Here is a 17,699-nt window from a genome sequence, read left to right on the forward strand (position 1 = left end):
GACATCTGTGGCTCAATATCACCTCCCACATGTGGAACATTTCTTAAAGTCACTAAAAATGTTTTTTTCCCTGTGAAAAATGGCTCCCAAAAGGAAACCAACTGATAGTGCTGATGATGGAAGTGAAGAAAATGTGGCTTCTCTTGACCAGAATATAGATGGTTTATGGAAGACAACATATGTTAACAGTGATCTGTGATTCTGGTATTCATGAAGGTCTCTAGAAATGTGTCTAGTGAATATCAAAGGTCTATATATTCACACTCTTCTAATGATCCAATAAAATTCCCAAATGAGGCTAGCAATCTCTGGAACTTACCCAAACCCACACCACTTCCTTTCCAACATGCAATCCCATAATGCCCTTTTTCAGAAAGCACTAGGTAAATCCTGTCATAAAGTCAGAAAAACTATGGAATAAGTCACTGTAGATGGAGCTTAGTGGAGAAGAAGGACAGACAGAAAATTCTAAATTCTTTGCAATTCAGGAAGTATTCAGGTATCCTATACTAATGGGTAGAAAGTTCTGGATAATCCAGAAGTTAAGGGCACCACAGCAAATGGCAAATGGAGAGGGCACTGGGATCACGACCTTGTGGTTTACTCACAGAACAGTTATGATCCTAGACTGTTCATGCTGGGCACATATCTTCTTCATCAAATTGACACTCTCCATTGTCTGGAATTTCTCAGTATTAATAAAGAACACAGGGCCTCGGGCCTTGGGGTAAAAGTCACGTTCCAGAGGAAACATCCAAGCATCCAGAGCCACTGCACACCTGGAACAGGACCAGACATTTGGAGTTGCCATGTGGAATCCCAGGCAAGAATAGTTAGGGTGGTGGAGGGAAGGGCGGAATTCCTCCCTCTGGTGGGGTAAAGGCTCAGAAAGCCAGGAAGGGGGTACCAGGGCCCATGGCCTTCAGTTAGGATCTTAGATAGGGATCACTTTTACTTTTCACCAAAGATCCTTCTAGATTTCTGTTTTTTTGAGACGGAGTCTTGCTCGTCGCCCAGGCTGGAGTGCAGTGGCGAGATCTTGGCTCACTGCAAGCTCTGCCTCCCGGGGTTCACGCCATTATCCTGCCTCAGCCTCCCAAGTAGCTGGGACTACAGGTGCCCGCCACCATGCCAGGCTAATTTTTTGTATTTTTATAGAGACGGGGTTTCACCGTGTTAGCCACGATGGTCTTGATCTCCTGGCCTTGTGATCCGCCCGCCTCAGCCTCCCAAAATGCTGGGATTACAGGCGTGAACCACCGCACCCAGCCCTTCTAGATTTCAAACTCCCTGAGAACAAGGATCAGCTCTCCCTCTTCTCCAAGATCTACTCTCAGGTGACTGACCTGAGATCCATAGAATGGCACTTCATTCATTTAATTACTCATTCATTCAATATTCATTGAGTGTCTACTATGTGCTTTGGATATAGACATAAAAGTGTTCTTGTTCTCATGGAGCTCCCAGTCCAGCAGGGAAGACAGAACAGACAAGGTGGCAAAACAATATAGCTTAGTGCCCCAATTGCACAAGGTTCTATGTGAGGTCAAGAAAAGCCTCCTTGGTGCCAACAGCAAAACCATGTCACGAAGGGCAATATTATGGCCTTAAGATTTAGCCATTTCCCTCCTCAGACCCCTGAAATGCTCCTCTGTTCTTCTCCATCTCAATAAAAGACAATCATCTTCCACTCAAATAATAGATACACAAATGAAAAACCTTGGGCTGGGCATGATGGCTCATCCCAATAATCCCAGCACTTTGGGAGGCTGAGGCAGGAGGATCACTTGAGCCCAGGAGTTTAAGACTAGCCTGGGCAATAGAGCAAGACACCATCTCTCAAAAGAAAAATTTAAAAATTAGCAGGGCATGGTAGCATGTACCTGTAGTCCCAGCTATTTGAGAGGCTGAGGCAGGAGAATCACTTGAGCCTAGGAGGTTGAGGCTGCAGGGAGCTGACTGTACCACTGCACTCCAGCATAGGGCAACAGAGCAAGACCCTGTCTCAAAGGGAAAAAAATAAAACTAAAAACCTGGATTTCTTCTCTTTCCTTCACCTCCCACATGACCAAGTCCTGACAACTCTAAAACATATCCTGACTCCAGTCACTTCTCTCCATCCCACTATCTCAATCCTGATGTAAATTTATCATCTCTCACGTTGACTCTGAAACAGCATCTCTCTAACGAGCCTCTAGGCTTTCAGTCTTGTCCTGCTACAATCCATTCTTCACACAGTAGCCAGAAGGATCTTTTAAAATGTAAGACTGATATTTCTCTGTTGAAAATCTTCAACAGTTTCCCATCATATTTAGAATAAAATCTACACCTCCTTACCCTGGCCAAACGACCCCGTGATCTGGCCCCTGCTTCTCTTTCTGATCACAGCCTAAATTGCCTCCCCCTCACTCACTATGCTCCTCCCACCCTAACACAAAAAGCTTCTTTCCACCGCAGGGCCTTTGCATTAGCTATTCCTGCTGGCTGGAAATATCTTCCTCTAGATCTTCACACAGCTGGCTTCTTTGCCTTTCCAGTCTTGGTTTCACTTTCTCAGAGACATATCAGCCTGTTTTCTTTTCTCTGTTTTTTTTGAGACAGGGTCTTGCTCTACTGCCCAGGCTGAAAGTGGTGCGGTCAGAGCTCACTGTAACCTCGAACTCCTGGGCTCAAGTGATCCCCCTGCCTCAGCCTTCAAAGTAGCTGGAACTACAGGCATGCACTATAACACTTGGCTAAGTTTTGTTTTTTCCTTTTTTAAATTTTTTGTAGAGACGGGGTCTTGTGATGTTTCCTAGGCTGATCACAAACTCTTGGCTTCAAGCAATCCTCCTGCCTCAGCCTCCCAAAGATCTGGGGTTACAGGAGTGAGCCATCATGCTCAGCCTTATTTTTCTTCATTGCACTTTGGTCACGGGGATTTTGTTATCTATTGGCTTTTTCACTACTCTGTCTCCTCCCACAATAATATAATCCCATGAAATCAGAGATCTTGTTTTCTTGTTTAACCACTGAATCCTCAGTCCCTAAACAGTGCCAAGAATATAGTACTTGTGTAACAAATACTTGCTAAATGAATAAATGGTGTATGGAGCTAAGCACAGCAACACTACTAGGAAACTCACCGAAATTGGATCTCCTTAGCCAAAGCCAGAATAGCAGTGGCCCCTCCAAATGAATGTCCCATCACAGCCACACGGCTCATGTCAATGTTGCCCTGAGGAAAGCGGAGAACTTAGCCAAGTCAGAAACTCAGGACTGCTTCTTTAGGAATTCATCAGGAACAAGAGGAAGAAATGTGATGCAATGAGGTCAAAGGCACAATACAGCAAGTGAGTCCACCAACACCACACTATCAAGAATCTCTTGCCTATGGAAGGGGCAACAGTCAAGCAATCCTTAGACTGAACAGCCTTGTGTAGGCAGGAATTGTGAAAACCATACTTTTCATGTTTACTTTTGTAATCTCACCACCTAACAATAGTGGACCAGGGTAGACATTCAAATATCTATGAATAGGCCAGGTGCAGTGGCTCATGCCTATAATTCCAACACTCTGGGAGGCCAAGGCGGGCGGATTGCTTGAGCTTAGGAGTTTGAGACCAGCCAGGGCTCAAACATGGCAAAACCTTGTCTCTACAAAAAAGTACAAAAATTATCTGGGCATGGTGGTGTACACGTATGGTCCCAGCTACTCAGGAGGCTGAGGTGAGAGGACTGCTTGAGCTCAGGAGGTTGAGGCTGCAGTGAGCCATGATTGCACCACTGCATTCCAGCCTGGGTTACAGAGTGAGACCCTGTCTCAAAAAAAAAAAAAAAAAAAAAAAAAAACAACCATCTATGAAGACATGAATGGCTCGAAATGGTCAGATTCCACATTGACCCATTGGTTTATGAGCACGTTCAGAATAAGAGCCTCCTCCATCCTCCAGAATCTCCACCTTATAAACTGGTCCAAGGGTCCATGACACATGGACTGAACTGAGGGTGAAACAGGGATGCTCCTGCTGCCCGTCCATTGTGCTCTGGAGCAAAGACTGCTTGTGCAGAAGGCAGGGCAGGTTCTCCTTCCTCTCTGGATATCTGTCGTGATTTTTATCCAAAGTCAAGGGAAGAGTGAGTCTGTGCACGCTAACATGCTCCGCACATATCTATTTCTGGTCATCCCCAGAAGCCTTCAGGGTATGGTTATATAAAAAGCCACTGCAGCTGCTCGCTAAGGGGCTCAGGAGGCCTCTCCAGGCTCTACGGCCCAGGCTCTGCTCTGAACTTTTGCTCTGCTCTCCCCAGTGTCTATTCCAAGGCTTTGTACCTAAATCCTCCCCCTTCACTCAGTACCCTCAGATCAGCATCTTGGTTGGATGGCCTCTTCAGCATTTAAAAAAACCTCTAAAATCAGAGGTATACAAAGAAGTCTCCCACTTACCCTGTTTTTTTCTACATGGTTGCCCGCCACCTACCTCCAAACAGGTAACAGTTTCTCATGTGTCCCTGAGGAGATTGCTTGTATTCATAGGTCAACTTGAATATACACTTTCCCTCTTTTCATACACGCGGCGGTGTATCTTTTTGTACATAAAAACATTAGTACATAAAGAGTTTCCACACCCTTTTTCACAGCAATTTGGCCATGGGACAGACAGCTAGCTGATCACCAAATCTTTTCCTCTTGTTCCTGGTCTCACAGCTAAACTATTTCCCAGCAGTTAGACAAGGACTTGTGATTGTTCTAGCCAACAGAATGTGAGCAAAAGTGCTATCTCTACTTCCAGACCTGGTCCATAAATTGTCTCATACAAACCTCTATGCCCTTTCCCTTTCTGTTGGCTTAATGCAAACAACAAATTTGGGATTCACAAATTTTGTGAGAGGGTAGAGCCATAAGAAATTATAAAAGAAGCAGGGATCCCTGAGTTGCCTCTTATACAGGAGCACCCATATTGAACTTTATGTAGGAGAGAAATACATTTCTACTGTGTTAAGCCACTGAAATGTGGGGTTTACACACTCTAGCAATTAGCATTAACCAAGTAAACACATCCACTGTCCCATAATTAAACCAGTTCCCTCACTGGTGAACGTTTAGATTACTATCAAACTTTTGCCATAACAAACAACACTGGAATGAACAACACTGTCCATCTATTACACTGCAAGTGTGCAGGTATTTATTTGTAGGATAAATTCCCCAAACTGGAAATTACTGGGTCAAAGAAACATATGCATTTGTACTGCTGATGATATCAATTGCCAAATGCTCTCCATGGGACGATTTGTATTCTCACCAGCAATGTAGGAGAATATCTACTTGCCCACAACTTTGTTAACAGAGTGAGTAATCAATTTTTGGATCTTACTCAATTTGATAGATGAAAATGTACTTAGCTTTTTTTTCATGCTGTATTTCCCCTAGAAGGCTACCCTCTTAACTGATCTAACTGGACTGTAGCCTGCCATTTTCCAATTTTTTTTTTTTTTTTGAGATAGAGTCTCACTTTGTCACCCAGGCTGCAGTGCAGTGGCATGATCTTGGCTCACTGCAACCTCCACCTCCTAGGCTCAAGGTCAAGCAATTCTCGTGCTTCAGCTTCCCGAGTAGCTGGAACTATAGGCATACGTCACCACGCCCAACTAAATTTTTTTTTTTTTTTTTTTTTGAGATGGAGTTTTGCTCTTGTTGCTCAGACTAAGTGCAATGGCGTGGTCTCAGCTCATTGCAATCTCCACCTCCCAGGTACAAGCAATTCTCCTGCCTCCGCCTCCCGAGTAGCTGGGATCACAGGTGCCTGCCACCACGCCCAGCTAAATTTTTTGTATTTTTAGTAGAGACGGGGTTTCACCACATTGGCCAGGCTGGTCTCGAACTCCTGACCTCAGGTGGTCAGGCTGCCTCAGCGTCCCAAAGTGCTGGGATTATAGGCGTGAGCCACCACGCCCGGCCTGAATTTTGTATTTTTAGTAGAGATGGGGTTTCGCCATGTTGACCAGGCCGGTATTGAACTTCTGGGCTCAAGTGATCCACCCGACTCAGCCTCCCAAACTGTTGGGATTACAGGCGTGAGCCTGGCTTCCCAGTGCCTTTCTCAGGCTCACAGGCATGCAGGCCCGGACCTCAGTGTCCAGGGCACCTCTGACTCTCATGCAGGTTGATGACATGAACACTGTAGTTGGTAAAGCACTCTAGATTCCAGGGTCTGTCTTACCTACTGGGCATGCAGGCAGATTGCTTCTTCCTGGAGGATATTACCAAAACCTTTAAAATATACATTCTGAAGAAGGTTTGGGGCACACAGCATAGGCTGTAGAATCAAAAAGCCCCAATTTCATGTTTGACTCTACCACTTACTTAGCTGGGTACTCTTGGGTTCTTAGCCTTTTTGATCCTTGGTTTCTTTCTAGGTAAAGAGGTACGAATGCTTACTGCATAAGTTTGTGGGAGGAGCTCTTAAAATAGCAAGTCTCATAAAGCAATAATTGTAAATATATAAGTTTTTTTTTTTTTTTTTTTTTTTTTTGAGACGGAGTCTCGTGCCGTCGCCCAGGCTGGAGTGCAGTGGCGCGATCTCAGCTCACTGCAAGCTCCGCCTCCCGGGTTCACGCCATTCTCCTGCCTCAGCCTCCCGAGTAGCTGGGACTACAGGCGCCGGCCACCTCGCCCAGCTAGTTTTTTTGTATTTTTTAGTAGAGACGGGGTTTCACTGTGTTAGCCAGGATGGTCTCGATCTCCTGACCTTGTGATCCACCTGTCTCGGCCTCCCAAAGTGCTGGGATTACAGGCTTGAGCCACCGCGCCCGGCCAGCATTTTTTTTTTGAGACAGTCGTGCTCTGTCATCAGGTTGGAGTGCAATGGTGCAATCTCAGCTCACTGCAACCTCCGACCCATGGGTTCAAGTGATTCTCCTGCCTCAGCCTCCTGAGTAGCCAGGACTATATGCCCAGCTAATTTTTGTATTTTTAGTAGAGATGGGGTTTCACCATGTTGGCCAGGATGGTCTCAATCTCTTGACCTTGTGATCTGCCCACCTCGGCCTCCCAAAATGCTGGGGTTACAGGTGTGAGCCACCGCACCTGGCCGTATTTTTTATATACATATATACACACACACACACACCATTCTTATTCACACAATACAATATGACATGGCTATTAAAAATCATGCAGTTGGGTGCAGTGGCTCACACCTGTAATCCCAACACTTTGTGAGGCCGAGGCAGGTGGATTGCCTGGGCCCAGGAGTTTGAGACCAGCCTGGGAAACATGGTGAAACCCCATCTCTACAAAATACAAAAAATTAGCTGGGCGTGGTGGCGGGCGCCTGCAGTCCCAGCTACTTGGGAGACTGTGATAGCTACAGTGAGTGGTGATCACACCACTGTACTCCAGCCTCGGTGACAGAGTGAGGCCCTGTCTCAAAAATAAATAAATAAATAAAAATAAATAATAAAAGTCAAGCTATACAGGAGGATTGCTTAAGCCTAAGAGTTTGAGTCCAGCCTGGGCAGATAGCAAGATCTTGTCTCTAAAAAAATTTTTTTAAAATCATGCCATAGAAAAATATTAATTGGCATAAGAAGATACTCATACTGTCTTGCTAAATGAAAATAAGGCCACAAAACAGCTTGTATTAAATGATAACATAATTGTGTAAAAAATATATATACACATATTAATACATGTAAAAATAACTGGAAGGAAAAATATCAAAATATTGAAAAAGGTTTTTCATTTTTCTTCATGCTTTTGTGAAATTTCTTGGTTCTCTGAATAGAGCCTGAATGACTTTTGAAATTATGGACAAAAAAAGATTGGGTGGGGGTGGGGCATAAAGAATGTATCTTCATAAGCACCAAATTTCATGGCCAGGATGGTTTTATACCCTCCTGGGAGGGTTCTTGGGATTCCCTCAAAGGAAGGACTGAGCCTGCAGTGGACACAGGATGTTTGCTGCTCAGTAGCCTGAATCTTCTTCCCACCATCCATCTGGCCTTGTGGGCGTTCAATCATCTGACCCAGAAGTGGGAATGTAACCTAGGCAGGCCAATCGGAATACCCTCTCCCTCTGACACAGGGACTAGCCCAGAGGGGCATAAGACCCACATAGGGTCACAGCTTTCCCAGATTAGTGGAAACTAAGACAGTCTCTTTTCTTTTTAAACCTGGAGCTGAGGCCGGGTGTGGTGGCTCACGCCTGTAATCCCAGCACTTTGGGAGGTCGAGATGGGCAGATCACCTGAGGTTAGGAGTTCGAAACCAGCCTGGCCAACATGGTGAAACTCTGTCTCTAGTAAAAACACAAAAATTATCCAGGTGTAGTGGTAGGCGCCTGTAATCCCAGTGACTCGGGAGGCTGAGGCAGGAGAATCGCTTGAACTCAGGAGGCGGAGGTTGCAGTAAGCCAAGATTGCGCCATTGCACTCCAGCCTGGGGACAAGAGCGAGAGTTTGTCTCAAAAAAAAAAAAGCAAAAAACCTGGAGCTGTAAGTTGATGTGCAGGCTTGAACTGCTAGCAACCACCTTTCTTGCCTAAAGGAGACAGTCTGGTGAGAAAACCACATATACACAGAGAAACCGAGCCAGGAGAGTGGAGAGAAGAGTACCAGGGCTTTGATGATAATATCTGAGACCCTGGGTCTAACTACACTGGCCTAAAGTTGGCCTTTGGCCAATGAATTCTCTTTTGGTTTATACCAGTTAGTTAGGTTTCTGTTACTTGTAACCGAGAAAGCCCTGAATACTGGGCTCTAGGTCATATCAATTGCTTTCATACCTTCAAAGTCATCAGATCCAAGCCACCAGGCAAGATGTTGAAGACAGTCTGCCCAGCAGTGACCTCTTGCAGGATCTTCAATACCCGTAAACACTCGCTTACCCGTTGATGCACCTGCAACAAAGACAGTCCCAGTGGGACTGGAACACTCCGCAACTGTCCAGCGAGAATCTCCCTCACATACAGAGCCAAGGAAGAATGCACAGATAGTCTGCCCACCCATGCCTCACCAAGCATCTTGGGCGCCACATCCTAAGAAAGGCTCAGCTACCTTGTAACTCACATAAGCACTGCCCAACAGCATAACAGACTCAGCCCTGTTGTTCCGACTCTACCTACCTAACCACAGGGCTGTCAGAAGGATCCAACGAGATGATGTACATGAAAGCATTTTAAAAACAAAAGGAATTAAGAGTGCTGTTATTAGCAATCCAGTACTGGATTCCACTGACCATTTACATCAGACATCTATTGTTTTTGTCTCCCAAGCACTTACCCCACTTCCTTCTCCCGTTAACCCTGCCTTTTGAGGATGGCCTTCCAACCCCCAATCAAACAATGCATTTCTGGTGGGAACTTCCCATTTTGTTACTTCTCCCCAGGCCTGGAATCCCTCTCCAGGATTTTTCAAACTGCAGTTTGGCACCAGGGTAGGGGACTGAGGGATCAACTCAAACACAGTCCTATTCTCATAGGTGACAAAGCTGAACACACACAAGGTCAGAGCTGTCAAGAGCTATGGTTCTGACTGGGTGCCATGGCTCACATCTATAACTCCAGCACTTTGGGTGGCCACAGTGGGAGGAGAGCTTGAGCTCAGGAGTTTGAGACCAGCCTGGGAAACATAGCAAGACCCCATCTCTACTAAAAAAAAAAAAATTGTGTGGTGGTGTGTACCTGTAGTCCTAGCTACTCGGGAGGCTGAGGTGGGAGGGTCACTTGAGCCTAGGAGATTGACACTGCTATTGAGCCATGGTGGTGCCACTGCACTCTAGCCTGGGTGATAGAGTAAGACTCTGTCTCAAAAAAATAAAAATTAAAACAAAGTAGCTGGGCATAGTGGTGCATGCCTGTAGTCCCAGCTACTCAAGATGCTGAGGTAGGAAGATCTCTTGAGCCCAGAAGATTGAGACTGCAGTGAGCCGTGATCATGCCACTGCACTCCAATCTGGGTGACAAAGCAAGACCCCGTCTCAAAAAAAAAAAAAAACTTATGGTTCTAACTTTGGAAAGTAGACCAGTTTGAAGATGAGACTCATCAACCAAGAGAGAGACAGAAATGAGGATGGAGAACAAATCCTGATGGCATTCGAGTCTGGTTCCAATTGTCCTACTCTTCCTCATATAAGTCTACTTATATGAGCCCATCATTCCGTTTTTTTGCCTAAGTAAACCTAAGTTGGGTTTCTGTCACAGCAATTGCAAAAGTCCTGATTAAAATCCTATGTATTTCCACTGATGTGGCAAACTCAGACCCACTATGACTGACATTTCAAAAGAGGGTTAACTAGAAGTCTTGCTATCAAATATAGTATGGAGAGGACAGACTCATTAACTCTCCTTCCCCAACTGGCACAAACTTACCTGGGGATTCCGAACATGAAATTCCTTCTCCCCTTCCTCAACTCGACGGAAAGGGATCCATTCCTCCTCCAGCGACTCATTGGTGGGCTGGTTCTCTTCTGGGGCCTGCTTGCAGAAATAGGTGGTTGCCGCTGACCGGTCCCTGAAATACACACATCATCAGAGAGAAACCAGAAAACATTATTGAGCTTATTTTTCCCCTTTACCAAAGCCTCCCTTTCATCCAGAAGGCTCTAGATCACCCTTTGGCTAGTAGGGAAGGAGATCTGGGGCATGCATAGGAAAGTGGAAAAAATATGGATTTTAGAGACAGACCTGGGTTTGAATTCCAACTCAGCTGTGTCACTTTTGGCAAATTATTTAACACCTTTAAACCTTGGTTTTCTCTTCTTTAAAAGGGGTATGATGCTGGCTTGCATGGTTGTCGAAAGGGTTAGAAATAGTACATTGATAGGGGACTAGCCTCTATCCTAGCTCACTGCAGGCACCCAATCCATGACGGCTCATCCCTCACCTGTGCTCTGGCACAGCAACCACAAAGCCACGTGAGGCCAGCTCCATGCAGAAGGCTGAATACAAAGTCCTGGAGATTCAGAAAGGAACAAGGAAAAAGGATCAAAAGAACAGCCGAGTCTTCACCCTTATTCCAACCATGCTCTGCTAGCAGCCATCTTGTGGAACTACCATATCAACCTTAAATGTTTACCTCTGGCTTTCTTTCACTTGAGAGAGAAATAAACATTACCGTATTTAAGTCACTATTACTTGGGAGTTTTCTGTTAAATACAACTTGCCCAATTTCTAATTGATACAGGGAGATCAGGTTCTTAAGTTCCTTTTCACCTTCTCCCGCTTTTCCAGGGAAGGCAATGAACTGGACTTCAGAGCCAGAGAGATTTCTTCTTTTTTTTTTTTTGAGACGGAGTCTCACTCTGTTGCCCAGGCTGGAGTACAATGGGACTATCTTGGCTCACTGCAACCTCCACTTCCCGGAGTCAAGTGATTCTCCTGCCTCAGCCTCCTGAGTAGCTGGGATTACAGGCAAGCGCCACCACACCCAGCTAATTTTTTTTTTTTTTTTTGTATTTTTAGTAGAGATGGGGTTTCACCATGTTGGTCAGGCTGGTCTCAAACTCCTGACCTCGTGATCCGCCCACCTCGGCCTCCCAAAATGCTGGGATTACAGGCATGAGCCACGGTGCCCGGCCAGCCAGAGAGATTTCTGATCCTTTCCCAGTTCAAACTGTCACCTTGGGCAAGTCTGCCTTCCAGAGCCTGTTTGCCCAGTTGAAAAATAGGCATCCCTGCCTGTGCACTTCACAGGGCTATGTGGGAATCAAATGAGACAACGGCACACTGAGAATGGTTAGGTATTTAACCGCACATATTCCTCCCTAGGATCAGAAACCATAGGTCCATGACCCATGGGCAGGATTTCAGAGCCTGAATTAACCACAGATGCAATGAGAGGAAACAATGTTCCTTATCCTCCCTTTCTTTTTCCTTAGAATTTCACTCTGGTTAATGAGAGTATTTATAACTGACTTGCCCAGGTCTAATGAAGTGTGAAGTCTCAATACAGATTCTTAGATCAAAAGGACCACCTCCAAAGTGCTCCTGTTGGCCTAGGAGGAAAAGATTTCTTTGCTTCTTTTCCCTGCGAGACTATAATCTTCCTGAAGGTAGGAACTCTCTCGTCTTCACTACTGAATGCCCAGCCCTGGCACACAGCACGTACTCAATTTATTGAACAAGAAAGCAGCATCAAAAACCATCTACTTGGCCGGGCGCGGTGGCTCAAGCCTGTAATCCCAGCACTTTGGGAGGCCGAGACGGGCGGATCACGAGGTCAGGAGATCGAGACCATCCTGGCGAACATGGTGAAACCCCGTCTCTACTAAAAAAATACAAAAAACTAGCCGGGTGAGGTGGCGGGCTCCTGTAGTCCCAGCTACTCGGGAGGCTGAGGCAGGAGAATGGCGTGAACCCGGGAGGCGGAGCTTGCAGTGAGCTGAGATCCGGCCACTGCACTCCAGCCTGGGCGACAGAGCGAGACTCCGTCTCAAAAAAAAAAAAAAACCACCTACTTGCCTTTCTAACCTCATCTCCATGTTTACTCTCCACTTTCTGCCATGGGCTACAGTTATGGGAGTCTTTGTTCCTGCTCTTCTAGCAGATGCAATTTCCTCGATTTGTTAATCTTGGTATGTCCCACCTTCCTCTCATGCCAACGGGCTGGCACAGAGCAGGTGCTCCACAGATGTCTGCTGAATGAATGAGAACCTAGCACAGTACAGCCCTTGTATTCATTCAATAAATACTTATGGGTAAACAACTACTTTCCAGGCACCGTCCTAGAAGCCGGAGCAATAGAGGATAGATGTGGTCTCTGCCTTCAGAGGGCTTACAATCTAGTGAAGAAGACAGGCATTAAAGAATAATTACACAAGTAATTAATTCATTGCAATTATGTTAAATGCTGAGAAGTATAGATTGTCTTATGAAAGCACATTCTGGAAAAATTAACCTAATATAATATAGGTGTCAGGATGGGTGTTCCTAGGACAATGACATCCAAACTAAGATCTTAAAGGTAATCTGGAATTAGCAGGAAAAGACGGAAAGGGGGAAGAGGAAGAGAAGAGCAGAACAGTGAATAGTCCAGGCAAAAAGATCAGCCACAAAGCACAGCACAGATGAAGACAGCGAGGCAGGAAATAATGCAGTGCCTTTCAGTAAGTGAAAGGCGGCCATTTTGTCTGGAGAGCTACAGTGGGACAAATAGCAAGGAACAGGCCTAGAAACTTTGTCTTGGACCTACATCGAGGTAAGACCATGAAAAGAACTGAATTAAGTTCAAAGAGCTATTAATTTTTTTTCTTTTTTTCTTTTTTTTTTTTTTTGAGATGGAGTTTTGATCTTGTTGCCCAGGCTGGAGTGCAATGGCACAATCTCAGCTCACTGCAACCTCCATCTCCCAAGTTCAAGCAATTCTCCTGCCTCAGCCTCCCAAGTAGCTGGGATTACAGGTGTGTGCCACCACACCCGGCTAATTTTTTGTATTTTTAGTAGAGACAGGGTTTCACCACGTTGGTCAGGTTAGTCTTGAACTCCCAACCTCAGGTGATCCACCTGCCTCAGCCTCTCAAAGTGCTGGGATTACAGGCATGGGCCACCATGCCCAGCCAAAAACTTTTAAGTGGGAAGACACATTCATTCATTCACTCAACAAATATTTATTGAGTACCTATTATATGCTGGGCACTGCTTTGAGTGCTAGAATGACAAGATCATATTTCGTTTTAAAATAGATCTCCCTGCCAGGCACGGTGGCTCACGCCTGTAATCCCAGAACTTTGGGAGGCCGAGGCAGGCGGATCACGAGGTCGGGAGATCGAAACCATCCTGGCTAACACGGTGAAACCTCGTCTCTACTAAAAATACAAAAAACTAGCTGGGCATGGTGGCAGGCGCCTGTAGTCCCAGCTACTCGGGAGGTTGAGGCAGGAGAATGGCGTGAACCTGGGAGGTGGAGCTTGCAGTGAGCTGAGATCACACTACTGCACTCCAGCCTGGGCGACAGAGCGAGACCCTGTGTCAAAAAAAAAAAAAAAAAAAAAATAGATCTCCCTGCCGGGCATGGTGGCTCATGCCTTTAATCCTAGAACTTTGGGAGGCTGAGGCAGATGGATTGCCTGAGGTCACGAGTTTAAGACTAGTCTGGCTAACATGGTGAAGCCCCGTCTCTACAAAAATTAGCCGGGCATGGTGGTGGGTGCCTATAATCCCAGTTACTCAGAGGCTGAGGCAGGAGAATCGCTTGAACCCAGAAGGCTGAGGTTGCAGTGAGCAGAGATCATGCCACTGCACGACTGGGCGTGATCAATGGCTCAAGCAATGCTCCTACCTCAGCAACTGAGGCGACTGAGTGAGACTCCGTCTCAGGGGAAAAAAAAAAAAAAAAAATCTCCGTGGCTACAGTGTGGACAATGGTTTGGGGGCTAGGAGGCAAAAACAGATGCCTTTGAGATGTGCAACATTCTGGGACCTAAACTAGACATATATGTTGATGGATGAACAGACAGAGAGAAAATTCAAAAGCTTAAATAGGAACACATGTACTACAGTTATTAAACTATATAATATACCAAGTTGCAGAAATCAGAATTCATGGGAAGAATTCTAAATGAATAATGAAACTTAGGCCAAAGTTTCCCCAGGTCTGGTAAAAGAGATCCTACAGTTCACCACCATCATATCCCTCCATGTAGAGAAAGTGAGAGGAGAACCGACAAGGATGGGAACCTAGTAGGTGTCAATCGAACTGAATCCTCACAAACCGCCCCGTGGGAGCGGCATTTGTCTTTGACAGATGACGGAATCTAAGTTCAGAGAATTATACAACCTTACAATTATAATTGTAAATTATACAACCTTCCCAGGCTCACATAGCACACAAAGGATGTGGCTGAGATTTGCAAGTTAGGCTGCTGGCTCCACAAGTGCAGGGAGCAAGTCTGTCTTATTCGCTACTACGCCAGTGCCACACACAGAGTGGACTCTCATGTTAAATAAATTACTCTTGGTGGGGCACAATGGCTCACGCCTATAATCTCAGCACTTTTGGGAGGCTGGGGCGGGAGGATGACTTGAGCTCAGGAATTCGAGATCAGCATGGGCAACACAGTGAGACCTCGTTTCTGCAAAAAAAAAAAAAATTAAAAATAGCCAGGCATGGTAGTACATGCCAGCTACTTGGTGGCTGAGGCAGGAGCATTGCTTGAGCCCAGGAGGTTGAGGCTGCAGTGAGCTGTGATCACGCCACTACACTCCAGCCTGGGCAACAGAGTGAGACTCTGTCTGAAAAAATAAAAATAAAATAAATAAAAGATGCTCTGATCACAAAGCTCATGCTCCTTCTAGCATTTCTGGGCTATTATATAGGAGGAAAGCTAAAAGTGTATATTTATATAAATACTGGACCATGAGAAGTGAAGCATATGAAGGCTGCTGAAAGGCTCCACAAGATGAAAAGGACTTGAAAAAGGCGTTCCGGAAAAGGTGAACCCAATGCTATGGGACAAAGCAGATGGGAGAGAAGACAGCTAGCAGATGGAAATGTCTTTTTTTTTGCCCTTTGAAAATAAGCTAAGACTCAGCAGCTGTCACCAGGCAAGGAGTATGACACGGTCTGGGGGAAAGAAGTTCTTACCTGAAGGCTCCTAGGCCATGGGAGAAGATGATCAAGGGGTATCCAGAGTCCTTTGTCTTAAAGGGGCCATTCCAGCTAACAGGCAGGCGACAAGATCCTAGCAGAGACATGGGCTATAGCATATCTGGCTGCCCCAAAGCTGTTATCCCAAGGGCAACCTGAGTACAGGTATGAGTGGGGACATGTGTTTCTCCCCTCTGGACAATCACCATTGGCCCCTGAGCAGCTCAGGTCAGTCAATCACCTATTTTTTTCTCCCTTTCTTCCATAGGAAGAGTGAACACAATAGAAAATGGGAAACTAAGCCAGGCGCGGTGGCTCATGCCTATATTCCCAGCACTTTGGGAGGCCAAGGTGGGTGGATCACAAGGGCAAGAGATCGAGACCAGCCTGGCCAAGTGAAATCCTGTCTCTACTAAAAATACAAAAATTAGCTGGGCGTGGTGGCGGGCTCCTATAATTCCAGCTACTTGGGAGGCTGAGGCAGGAGAATCACTTGAACCTGGGAGGCGGAGGTTGCAGTGAGCTGAGATCGTGCCATTGCACTCCAGCCTGGGTGACAAGAGCAAGATTCAATCTCACAAAAAAAAAAAAAAAAAAAAAAGAAAGAGAGAAAACGGGAAGCTAAGTCCAAAGTGGCAGTACTGAATTCTGGGGTAAACTGCTGAGATGCCAAGGCACTGGGTGGAATTCCTAGGTGTGGGGCCTTTGGGGGAAGTGGATGACTCAATGTTACCCTACTCAGAAGAGGGGTGACCGGAGGGAAAACTGCAGGAGACTGTATGCTCCTTGATAGTTAAGAACCTTTCTTTGATACACACAATAGCTGGCACAGAGTAGGAATTGATACATGAGGAATCGGTGCCATTTATAGAACACATTCTATGTCCCAAGCACTGCACTAGAGGCTTTACGTACATCCCGTACTACAAACCCCCAAAGGCAGGTATTTAGACAGGTTCAGTAACTTACCCAAACCCCACGGCTAGTAAATTGTGAAGTCTGGATTTGAATCCAGGAAAGTCTAACTCAATCACCAAAGCTCTTTCATATGTAATTCTCTCCCAATTCTCCACACCACACTGGCTAATGGATGCCCCTTACAAAAGTCTGGACACTGTAGCCTATAAGGTACTGTGTCCACCTGGGGATCTCCCAGGAACAAAACCAAGCAACTGGGAAAGCATGCAGAGGTCAGGCCAGCCCTTACCCACAGCCAGGTTGAACAGCAAGCCCCCCCAGCGCTTATTGAACTGCAGGTACTCGGCCAGGCCAGTACAGTACTCATAGCGGGGAATCCACAGGGGCTGCTCCATGGTCTCCTCGGCCTTTTGGCAGGGGTAGAAGAGTCGAAAGAAGCTCCCCTGTAGGAAAGAAGAGAGCAGCTGCTCGGAGCAAGGAGTCCAGGCTAGATTTCCCAACAGCCACACTCAGCAGGCGTTTGGGGCACCAGCAAAACAGGGAACCTTAAGTTTCAATTAGCATACCTGAATTTTACATTCAGAAGTCTGGAAAGAAGCAATTTGATTTTTAGAATACATGTAAAGCTTACGTTATTTCAAATAGCCAACTGTATTTTGAATTACATTGTGGGAGGGGGCACCAAAAATATTTGAGTGTTTGGGACAATGAAAGATTTAAATCTGGCACTGAGCCTAAGCCTGGAGGAGCCCCAGGAGTTAGAGATTAGTTCTTGTGCTGAACAGGGTGGCCTTGGTAGCTCATCCAGGCCACTCTGCTAGGACGGCCCTTGGGAAGCAACAGCACACTCATTTTACATGGGAGTAGGTGAGGGGTTACTAGGAAGTGTGTGCCTCTCAAGGGACACAGGAAGTCCAAGGGCTAGCAGAGAAAGACCTAGGAACTAAGTCAGGCACAGTGGCTCACGCCTGTAATCCCAGCACTTAGGGAAGCCGAGGTAGGAGGGTCGCTTGAGGCCAGGAGTTAGACATCAGCCTGGGCAACATAGCAAGACCTCGTCTCTACTATATATACATATATATAAGTTAATTAATTAAAAAGTCCTAGGACCTGATAGAGGACCAGTCCAGAAGTCAAAGCAGGAGAGGAAAAAAGGAAGCTGTCCCCCTACCCAGGTCAGGGAGTCCAAGGCCAAAGGCACACGCCCATGGCTC

At 46.0% G+C, this 17,699-nt stretch overlaps 1 protein-coding gene across 13 annotated transcripts in view; it reads right to left on the reverse strand.

Moving 5' to 3' along the window:
* Nucleotides 1-17,699, reverse strand: part of PAFAH2 (platelet activating factor acetylhydrolase 2) — a 75,026-nt gene that overhangs the window by 46,310 nt on the left and 11,017 nt on the right. For all 13 annotated transcript variants that reach the window (XR_002521755.2, XR_001902293.3, XR_001902289.3 and 10 more), the window contains 7 exons: nucleotides 16,775-16,928; nucleotides 15,565-15,661; nucleotides 10,867-10,935; nucleotides 10,353-10,494; nucleotides 8,769-8,882; nucleotides 3,126-3,217; nucleotides 609-779 (listed from right to left, as the gene is read on the reverse strand). Coding sequence is in view for 6 of the 13 variants with exons in the window: in XM_017958477.3 (XP_017813966.1) it covers nucleotides 609-779; nucleotides 3,126-3,217; nucleotides 8,769-8,882; nucleotides 10,353-10,494; nucleotides 10,867-10,935; nucleotides 15,565-15,661; nucleotides 16,775-16,928 (839 nt within the window). In the remaining 7 variants the exon portion in view is untranslated. The remainder of the gene's footprint in view (nucleotides 1-608; nucleotides 780-3,125; nucleotides 3,218-8,768; nucleotides 8,883-10,352; nucleotides 10,495-10,866; nucleotides 10,936-15,564; nucleotides 15,662-16,774; nucleotides 16,929-17,699) is intronic.

Source organism: Papio anubis, chromosome 1, assembly GCF_008728515.1.
Source record: "Papio anubis isolate 15944 chromosome 1, Panubis1.0, whole genome shotgun sequence".
Lineage (NCBI taxonomy): Eukaryota > Metazoa > Chordata > Mammalia > Primates > Cercopithecidae > Papio > Papio anubis.